Source organism: Dermacentor silvarum, chromosome 7, assembly GCF_013339745.2.
Source record: "Dermacentor silvarum isolate Dsil-2018 chromosome 7, BIME_Dsil_1.4, whole genome shotgun sequence".
Classification (NCBI taxonomy): Eukaryota; Metazoa; Arthropoda; class Arachnida; order Ixodida; family Ixodidae; genus Dermacentor; species Dermacentor silvarum.
This window is the reverse complement of record NC_051160.1, coordinates 43,705,114-43,716,208: the sequence shown is the minus strand read 5'-3', so window position 1 is coordinate 43,716,208 and position 11,095 is coordinate 43,705,114. Positions and strand designations below refer to the sequence as shown.

At 49.5% G+C, this 11,095-nt stretch overlaps 1 protein-coding gene across 1 annotated transcript; it reads right to left on the bottom strand.

Moving 5' to 3' along the window:
- Window positions 1–505: 505 nt before the first annotated feature.
- LOC125946720 (mucin-19-like) lies at window positions 506–3,680 on the bottom strand. Its single transcript, XM_049670584.1, has one exon. The coding sequence runs from the start codon at window positions 3,444–3,446 to the stop codon at window positions 969–971; it is 2,478 nt and encodes an 825-aa protein (XP_049526541.1). The 5' UTR covers window positions 3,447–3,680; the 3' UTR covers window positions 506–968.
- Between the last annotated feature and the right edge of the window lie 7,415 nt (window positions 3,681–11,095).

Genomic DNA, 11,095 nt, shown 5'->3' with positions numbered 1-11,095 from the left:
GAACAGCGCTGGCCGACGGGCTTGGCGTCCGACGAAAGAACGAGCACTCTACGCCCAAAGCGTTCGTCGGCCTCCAAAGAAAGTATGTTCCATGCAGCGATGCGATTTCGACACCCGTACGGCTGAACTTTTCCTGCATCGCTCTCCGCGCTGAAAGCTTGAAACGCCAATGAAGTCGAATGGCGGGGCATTTGAATATACAGCTCTAATGGCAGGCTTTCGAAAACAAACTTCGCGCCTTGGAGAACAAAATGAAGTTACTTCTGTTTTCAACGGATATGACGTCAAATTATTTTGTCTTCCGCCGGAAGTGTTCCCTCCTCACACAGATGGCGCTAAGCCCCATGAACCGCAGATGAATCGCCATGTTTTGAACGTATGGACTTCTATGGAAGCTTCGCTACCAGGTATATTTACCTGGGTATAAGCTGTATAAGAACGTTGCTGTGATAAGCGAGAGTGCACGTCCGTGACGTAGGCGCACACAGCTGTTGGGACGTCACAAGCATCACATTCGAAGTGCGCTATCGCGTACTGAAAGTTAGCAATGCAAAGTTCTGGCTTAGTCTGTTTTTTTCAATACTCAGTTTTGTAAGTGCGCTCAGAATTGTATTAGGCATACGTGTTTTTATAAGACGCAGAAGCCGCGAGAAAATTTCGGACGACTGTTTCTCCGCATTCAAGATTCGATTATGCATGGGTGCTTGTCTTGTGAGCAGTTGTCGCGCCATAGTCGTCGCAGTCGTGCCGTAGTACGAAGCTGATTGCTACCCTGTGCCCACTATTGCACAGCTATTTCTACACTGTAGCGCTAGTGTCCAGAAAGAAGCGTTAGGCATACGCTGTGAAATTTGTGGCGAGCATACCGAGGCACGCTTGTCTTTATTGCTTCTAAAACGCCAGCCAGACAGTCTGATCAACGAGTGCTAAATGTCGCGTTATGGGCAGCGACACTTAGAGAGCAATGCTCAGGAACTGCTGTCGTCGCCAGGGCGTCCAGGCTGCTCGGAGGAGTGTCCCGGCTGGAGAACTTCCGAGGTCTCGCCACTAACCCTGTCATTGGAACGCCTCGCGGCGTCCCACTCTTCAGCAGTCATAGTGCGCTGGACTCGTGGGTCCCTGAAGGGCGTCACCAGTTCGCGGCTGAGCGCGGAAGCTTGTTGCTTGTGGCCGCCGAGCTGCGCCTCAGAATCCTCCGAACCACTTCCCGTGGTGGACGAACCGAACGCTTGTCCGCTACTGGCAGAAGCGGTGGTCTCCTCCTGTTGGCTACTTGCTTCTTCCTGAGAAGATGTCCCGGCAAGGGCTCCGTGGCTGGAAGTTCCTGCCTCCCCGGATGGCCCCGCCGTCGGGGAAGATTTTCCTTTCTCAAGAACCCGGTCACCCGGCGAGCGTGGGCCTGCAGACGATGAAGTTCTGAGGCGCCGCTTGCTTTCCTGCTGGCGACTAAGTGAAAGAGACGAGCTGGACGTAGAAGTCGACATGTCCTCCTCCTGCTGCTGCTGGGTCTCGTCGCCGGCGGCTGTTCGGTCCAAAATCTCTGCCGGCGGCAAGGTCCAACAAACGGGCAATTTCCTTCCGCTAGGGCTCGTCGGCGACGTCAGGGGACCCGCGAACGTCGCAGATCGGGGTAGGCCTTCTTCAGAGGGGGGCTGCGACGTACTAGGGTCTCGGAAGGAGGCGGACCTGGATAAGACTGCAGCCCCTCCTTCCGCTTCACTGTCCGAAAGCGAGGACACGCTGGTGGTCGTGGTGCTGCTGTCGGGACACAGCAAGACGGGCCTCCTCGCTAGCGGTTCACTGAGGGACTCACATGAGGACGACTGGGGCGCGCTGCTTCCTTCGGCCAACGACGCCGGCGAGTTTGGGTGTCTGGATTCTTGGAGCCTCGGGTCCCTGGGTTGCCGAGCGCTGCCTTCGCTGCTGCTGCTGGACGCGGAGCCTGCTACCGCGCCTTCCCGTGCTCCCATGCCTTGGCCTTCGCTCGGCGTATCCGGCCGGCTTGCTGGAGCTTCCTCGCTCCCCTCTTCCTCGTCAGGCACGTTCGAAGGTGTGGACAGACCGCTGTAGACACCCGAGCTGAAATCTGGCGTGCTACTGGGGGCGAGCGACGGAGGCGAAAGAGCTCGCGTCCTCGCCGAGCCGCTGGACCACGACAAATCGGAGTACGAAAATTCGGCGTCCCCGCTCGGACGCTCCAGTGCGTGCGCCTCCGCCCAGGCTCTCTCCGCCGGCGTCGGCCCCTCTTCGGTGTCCGAGGACGTCGAGGGCCTGAGCTGCTTGGCTGCCGGAGAAACGGAAGTGGTGGAGCTTGTACTTCGGCCCTCTTCGTCCGACGTCAAGGGGTGCTTGGGGCGACGTGGCCTCAACGGCAGATCGAACGGACGTGCCCCCAGACCCCGCGACGTGGATGGCTGCGACGGAGATTCGACCATCCTGCCCTCGCCACTAGAGCGTTGTTCTGTCGTTTCTGCCTCCGATGACGATGACTCCACGACTTGCTTGGTACGTGAAGGGCCGGCAACGGCTGCTGGAATTGAAGTTTCTGCGGGATCTTTCATCTCGGCTTCCGTATCAGCGGTCGTCTGTGAAGTTTTGGCGGAGTCTTTCATCTCGGCTTCGGTCTCGGCCGTCGGCTGTGAAGTTTCGGCAGAGTCTTTCATCTCGGCTTCGGTCTCGGCCGTCGGCTGTGAAGTTTCGGCAGAGTCTTTCATCTCGGCTTCGGTCTCGGCCGTCGGCTGTGAAGTTTCGGCAGAGTCTTTCATCTCGGCTTCGGTCTCGGCCGTCGGCTGTGAAGTTTCGGCAGAGTCTTTCATCTCGGCTTCGGTCTCGGCCGTCGGCTGTGAAGTTTCGGCGGGGTCTGTCATCTCGGCTTCGGTCTCAGCCGTCGGCTGTGAAGTTTCGGCGGAGTCTTTCATCCCGGCTTCGGTCTCGACCGTCGGCTGTGAAGTTTCAACGGTGTCTTTCATCTCGGCTTCGGTATCGGCCGTCAGCTGTGAAGTTTCGGCGGAGTCTTTCATCTCGGCTTCGGTCTCGGCCGTCGAATGTGAAGTTTCGGCGGAGTCTTTCGTCTCGGCCTCGGTCTCGGCCGTCGAATGTGAAGTTTCGGCGGAGTCTTTCATCTCGGCTTCGGTCTCGGCCGTCGGCTGTGAAGTTTCAGCGGAGTCTTTCATCTCGGCTTCGGTCTCGGCCGTCGGCTGTGAAGTTTCAGCGGAGTCTTTCATCTCAGCTTCAGTCTTGGCCACCAGTTCGGAAGACTCAGCGGACTCTTCCATCTCGGCCTCGGTCGCGGCTCTGGCCAAAGTGGTCGAAGCGCCTGCAGGTAACGCTGTACGAAGGGGTTGGCTTTCTTCAGCGATTCCTTCTTCCGAAACGCATTCCATCTCGGCATCGTCTTCGGTCACGTCAGTGTCGTCCATTGGTTTCGGTAGATCTCCCGTATCCATGGTTGTCTGGTACTTTTCGGCGAGGCGATGCCCTCGTTCGCCACACCCTTCAGACGGTTGTCGCTTTGCTGCTGTTTCCTTTGGAACGCCTTCCGAGCGCACGGGAAGAAAAGTTCACCGTTACCAACTTGAGCGCAACTAAAACGGAGTCTGCTTGTCCACAGGGACGTTCTACTGAATTAAATGATCGTCCGATATGCGCACTTCATGTATACGCCATTGAGCATGCTCCACGTATAGGTATCTAACTTTTGGATTTTGACACGGCGAAAGCGACAGATTCCCCCCGCCCCCCCCAAAAGTTTATCGCTATATTTGGTGCTCCCGGTGCCTAGTCAGCCTTTTTGTTGGCGGCCGAAGGTACAATTGAATAGTGGTTAGCTATCATAACTTCGCTACAAGTACAGTAAATTAAATATGCACAAACTCTGACGTCAGCTCCTTTGGAGCTGACGTCTGAGCTGCTTTGGAGGCCATACCCGTGGAACGCTTCTGCTAGAAAATGATGACGCAATATAACTGTAATACGTAAAGAAGTGAGCGCAGCAATGTGCACGAGCAGGAGACGTTAATACACACGCACGCACGCAGGCGCGTTCACGCACACCAAATCAACACACAGATCAACTGCTATGCAGCAGGAGGCACAGACAACGTGGCACACTTGATAGCCTCTGTCTATGCTTGAAGCGCAGTATAGGTGTGCCACCTCTGTTCAAATTGCGTAACTTGAGGCAAAACGAGACGTACGCGACACGATGCGTAAGATATATCAACTGCATTTATTGGTAACGTGCGTTCTCATGTGTTTTCAGAGGTTTAAATCGATACGTAACGGAAATGTACAAGGCGATCGATAGATAGCACTCAACGTATTGATGGACTCAAGGCTTACCATCGGCACCAGAAAACGAACGACAAAAAAAGTTCGTGCGCCCTGACGACGTTTGTAAAACGTGATACAAGAAATAGCCTGCACATCTGGCAGGTGCCTGCGTCGCTTCACTCTGCGTTGTTGCATACTGCTATGGAGGAAAGCTGGGTTTCTAAATGCGTAAGCATTTCTTAGGCGACTCGCCCCTGAACAATCCGTCGGTCTCTGCGTCCGTAACGCGTAACACGAGGCGCTTCATAAAGAACAAGTGAATAAATTCGAAAGGAATAACATCGGCGGTGATGAATTTCGAACCTACGACCCCAAGCTACGACGCTGCGTGTCTTTCCCACTGGGCTAAACACCCACTTTTTTTTTACATGGTATTTATTGCATCATGTATAGGCGAGAAACGTACTATACGCGCAAAACGTGCAAGCACTAGCCAACACATCTCGTATTCATGGCCTAGATAGGACCTATAAATCACGCTGTGCACATTCTGCAGCACACAGAAAGTTTTAAAATTAAAAAAAAAAATCAGAGCCCCTTCCACTACCGTGAAGATGGAAGCCAGCGAAGCTGTGTCTGTGGTGGGTCTGCTGTATAGTGATTATTGCTATAGTGAATTTATATATTATCATTATTGACTATATTGAGCGTCTTCGGCATGTTCGTCAAAGAGCAAGGACACCGGCGTCTTGTTTTCGCCCGGCGCGATGGCCAAGTAGTGCGTTTGATGCTCCAAGTCCGCCCCATCGTCATAGACTAGCGTATGAACTACAGCGTTCATAGCCGCGGCACACTGCAAGGCAGCGTCAGGATCCTGTGAGATCTCTCCCGCTTCTGCTCTCGGCGGTTCATACCCATATATCCAACGCAGCTTTGAGCCACACGTGATTTCTTTCTTTCTTCCTTTTCTTTCTTTCTTTCTTTCTTTCTTTCTTTCTTTCTTTCTTTCTTTCTTTCTTTCTTGCTCTCTTTCTTCATTTCTTTCTTTCCTTCCTTCCTTTTTACTTTTTTCTTTCTTGTCCCTGGCTCACATGCGCCACACATCATTGCGCCACACGCCGCAGATGATCGTATGCGCCACACATGATTTTATTATCGTTAATCATCACGTAACTGACGAGCATGTGATGTTACTGGTGTCATCACCTATCAGTCATGTTAGTCATCCGTTTTGACACCTGTGCTAAGACACAACTGGCGGGAAACCGCCAGTTGGCGCCCTATCCGTCTCCCCTTGGTTTCCCTTCTTCTTTTCCTCTCGCCACAATTCATTTGTTTAGCCAGATCACCGCGCACATGGAGCCGAAATGCTGACGATGATAGTTTTTTTTTCTACACGCGGACACGATCCTGGGGGAACTAGCCCTTAACAGCTTCGCTGTAAGAAGTGACAACGACAAGCAGCTTATCAAGAGGTGGTACCAGTCCGTTTGAAAATCTATTAAGTCATGCATGTCCTTCAAGTGACCAATCATTTGAGCATAGTGAAATTTCGACGAAACAATGGGTTCATCGTTTCAGTCCAACATGCGTGTCGTCCATAAGCTGTGTAGTCCAATTAGGAAAAACGTATCAAATGGCACGTCTTCTCCGTGGGATGCAATCAAGTATCGATCGGATGGTATGCTGATTCAAAATGAAGTAGTCCTTAAGAGTCCCTTGAAGCACATCCCACAATAATATTGCATCTTTACAACTAATGAAACAATGCAGTTTCGGGTGCATCGCGAAGGCGACAATTCACAGTAGATACAAAAATGTCTTTGTGCGACCAAGTTTCCACAGGTAGCGTTTCACTGTGTAATTTAAAGAAAAATGTTTTTGTACATGGAGACAATGGTGTCTTGCAGACTCGCTGAAGTACGTAATGCCCTGGCAGACTAGAAAATGTCGGAAAATTGTGGGGGAAAAGGGGAGGTGGGAAAATAATCGATATCAAATCTTTACATGGTTGTTTTGGGGACACTGTGTAGAGATATTCAGCAGGAAACCGAACCAAGAGGAATGGCACAGCGAAATCTACTTCATACATAAAGCCCCACAAAGAAGGTCGTTCAGAATATTGGGATGAAACTACCAGCTAGATTGAGTAAAGCATTGAATAAGTTAACTTGTATGACTGATCTTAGTAGTGCCTCATAATCAGAACTGGTTTTGGCACGTAAAACCCCAGAAAGAAGAAGATGATCTTAGTATTGGGTGTGAAATATCTAAAAAAGAAAGAAGTAACGACAAACAATATGTCGCACGAATAGATGCATCAGACCAAGTCTACCAGCACATACGGGTCTAAGGATATTACCTCGCCGATAGGCATATACGTAGAAAATCACACAAAAGTAGCGAATATTCTACGAAGACGAATGCAAATCCGGGTACAATTAAGTATCTGCAATACATAAAATATTTTTGTAGCCGGAAACAGGGTACAAGCCGCCACCCTACCAAATATAAAAAGTCGCTGTGGCGTAAAAGTAACCGCATGGCGTTGAAGTGCCAGTACACATTCTCGCCAGAAATGTGCACTAAGCTTATATGTATCAAAATGAACGCCAACGTATTTAGGTGGTACAGTTCAGTACCGTATTCTATACCAGCATAGTCCGGTGTACATCCCCATAAACCAAACCAAAGGCCTGAGCTTATGGCCAATTTATCTCGACACTAGAAGCCATACAAAATTTTTCAGTCAATGATATATCTTTGTCAATTCTCGGTTTGTCTGAGCAGAAAAAGGCAAGATCATCTGCTTAAGCCAATACTTTGAGTTCGCTGCCCAAAATGTTAGAATCATGAATGTCACTGAACTTTAGAATGCTTATACATGCACAATGACTCTAAATAAAAGGCAAATAGAAGTGGTGATAACGGACAACCCTGTTTTACGGAGAAAAGAATAGACACCGGCTCGGACAGATTACCATTAGCAATGTTACGGGTTGAACAGTTAGTGTAGCACATGCGAACACCTTTGTAAACAAGGGAGCCTACTTTAACTTATTCTAAAACTTTGAAAAGGAAGACGTGGTTCACTCGGTCATACGCTTTTCCTAAATCGATCTGAAGCAGTGGGCCTCTTCGATTATCCGTCCGTGACAGTCCCGGACTGGCCAAAGCAGTACTTTCAGCCAATGAGCGTTGCCTGTGCAGCTTCTCGGACAGTCCGGGACTGTCAGAGACGGATAATCGAAGAGGCCCAATGACAAGTTGTTACAGTGAGATGAGCAATACTGGAGAGCTGTTCAGACTAGGTGTAAATTGGCTTGCGTGGAATGGACTTTTAATCCTCACGTCGGGTGAGGTCCAATAAGTAAGGACATTGCATACTGGAGTCGATTAGATACGACGTTTGCATAAATACTGCAGTCTACATTCGTCAGTGTGATTGGTCTGTAGCATTCTACGGACCGTAATTTTTCTTTTAGGGATTAAGATAATATGGCTTTTGGTAAATGATCGCGGTAGGCAATTTTCATCAAAGCTAGATGTAAATGTTTTGAGTAAAACAGGGCTTAATGTAAACTTTATGAAATACTGCGGAGATTCCATCAGGACCTGGTGATTTGGAAGACGGTAACTGATCAATGGCAAGTTCTGTTTCTTGTTGGGTAATAGGCCCGCTAATAACAGAACCATCATCCTCTGAGAGCGGGTTCACTACGGCTTTCCAAGGGCGTTCCCATGCTCGTCTGGGCTAAACAACCACACTCGCAGAAGGTGAATGGATCTGAACCATATGAATGTGTTGTACCGGTGGTACAAAACAAATGTCGAAGGTAACAGTTTCTATGAAGATTTTCTTGAAAGATTTGGTGATGGTGGAATAAAAGCCATCTTTACAACCACATGAAGAGCCGACTTAAATCCTTCTAGACATGTGGGAAATTCTGATTTCGCCAAAATTTAATGCCAAGCACGCCACATACCCAATGTGTTTCGGTCGTCGCGGGATGCGCCTTCCGCTGAGGCGTTCCTTCACCGACCGAAATGCCACCGGTCTCTGAGGGTTGATGCGCTCCGTGTCACGCAAGACAGTCAGATAAGCAGTCAAGAGTTGATAATGAGTGATGAGGGGTTACATGAGTCTCAGCACAGTTGATAATGGTTCGACGCGTATGGATAAGATGCTAAAGAGCCATAAGGGCTTATAATGGTCGGAGCAATTCTGATAAGATGGATAAGGATTGATAAGCGTTGATAGGGTCGGATCAAGTCCGATAAGGCTGATGAGGACCGATAAGGGTTGCTATGAATCGTGTAGATTGCAATAAGGTTGACAACGACCGATAAGGCTTCATAAGGGTCGTATCGAGTACGATAAGGGTGATAAGAGTTTATACTGGCCGGATCAAGTTTAGCAAGTGGTACAATGCTTACGCATGCTTAGACAACTCCAGTGGAACTTCCTCATAATGTTTTTTTTCGGGAACAATTAAGTAAGCTGTTAATGTTGTTCAACCCACCAGTGTACAGTAGTCTAAATAGGATCTGAAAATTGAATGAGATATTTGAAATTTAGCTTTAGTGGCAAAGTCTCTACACTGATAAATTTGCCAGTGCCTTTCGACAAAACTTTTATAGATAATCAACATGCAACTCCCATGTCTTGCTTTCACTCTTTGTTTATGCTTTGCCTCTTTTTTTACTTATATTCAGTTTGTTTTTAGTGTGTGCTTGCGCCAGCACTCAGACGTGAAGGTTGTTCCTGGGCACATTGAACAAATAAATGTTTGATTGATTGGTTATTATTATGAACAGTCATTTTTGAGCAGCTGGAGAGCTAGTCCACTATTACTGGTTCGTACATGCTGGCTTTGCCGCACTACAAGGCAGCTTGCAAGGTTGCTTTGCTGTCTTACGCTTGTGCATTGTGACAGAGCAAACTTCCACACGAGCGGAAACATGTAGGAGTGCATTGCTTATAAATGAGACAAAATTAGCGCCGCAATGATGTTATTTTAACCATTTGCTCCCAGATTAATAATGCGATTAGCATTTTTAGGGTACTTCACACACTTTCCGGGTCTAACTGTGCATATATCTATCAATGTGCATCTGTGCATCTATCTATCAAACCTGGGTATCTGGCTGGTCCATGGTCGAATGGGTAGCGCGTCGCGGCTGCTGTGCTGAGGGACCAGGGTTCAAAACCAGCTGTCGTACTAACCTGGGCACTCTGTACGTGGCACTGCTTACTTATATGTAGCACTCTTCAGCGAACCTCTTTGACGCTGACATGGGCCACTGGGAATGCGGGAGTGGGTATCTGGCATGGGTATACGTAGCGCCCTTCAATGAATCTCTTTCACGCTGACTTGGAGCCCTGAGCGTGTTCCACTCGTTCTGGGCTGCTCTTGAATGTTCTTCAACCTCTTTGATACCAACTTTTGGGTCGCTGGGTGTGTGCCAGTAGGTGTGTGGCATTCTTCATTGAACGCATTTGAGGCCAACTTCGTTAACTAGGTAACTGTTACGGGGATGTTACGCCTTAGCGATTTCCGCCATGAATGCATGCACTGGGCATGTGCCGCTCTTTAATGAACTTGTCGCCAACTTGGATCACCGAGTGTGCGCCACTGAGTGTGCGACAAGGGAGGGAACAATTCTCAGCTTTCGCAGGCACCGGCGCGCCACGCTTCTAGTCTCGAAGGCCACGCGTGGACTTCTCGGCGGTACCACAAGATGGCGCTGCAGCGTGTCCGGAAAAAGCGCGAGGGAGGAGGAGCCCGGCTGTCTCGTGACGCATTTCTCCGCGCATGCGCAACCATGCATTCAGAAGGTTACACGCAGGCTTCCCGGCGCCACCGCTAGACGGAGCATAGTATGTTCATAGCAAATTCCGAGATAGGAGTCCCGCGGCAGCGCACGCCTCATGCACACGGCGTTTCGACGGTGGCAGTACGTCGTGTCGCTGTGTTAATTTAACGTTAAGCGCATTACCGTTGATAGTCAACGTGAGATGGGTTCCGCATAATTCTTTACTAAAGCGAACGGGGTAAGAACTCCACGTCCGTCTCTAAAGCTCGAAGTACGGGCACTGCGAAGGAAAGGGTTTAGCTGAAAGAAAGATGGAACGTATAAGGGCTGCGTTACTAATTATTAGTTTGACCCCTAATTACTATTCGACGACAAGTAATATGCATAGCGCCTGAAAGAATACGTTAACATATCTGCCGACTGGCTTATACGATTTCAGGTCAGAAAACAGAGGCGGTGAGATCTCGCAGCCACGGGTGTTCTTGGCTCCTAAAGGAGTGCCAACATTATATTTTCGACTGTTCATTTCTAGTCCTGACTGAAGGACCGTGGACCTTGAAACCCTAGCTCCCTAAAAAAAAATGCTGGCAAGCCTCAGAGTGCCCTGAATAATTTAGCAGAATTGCTTTCCTACAGCCAGTCCTGGTTTCGTTTCCCAGGAGGTCCGTGTTCCGTGACGTCATGATACAGGAGGTGGTCACCTGTGAGTTGAACATTGTGACGTTGTCACACTCGCTCCGGCTCTCACGGTGGCCCGCTGTGCTACTACGTCTTGCGTGGCCCGATGTAGGAGCATACCAAGCGAGCCGGGTCGACCATAAGCGAAGGCGTCGCGATCTCCTTTTTCCTCGTGACCACCTACAATCACGACACATGCGTCATCTGGAAAATGAAACCGAAACTGGGCGGAGAAGAAGCTGTTGTATAAGGTATCTATAAGGCGTTCTCAGGCCTGCCAGTGCATTTTCTAGGTGTGTAAGGTCGAGCATCCTTCATTTAGGGCACA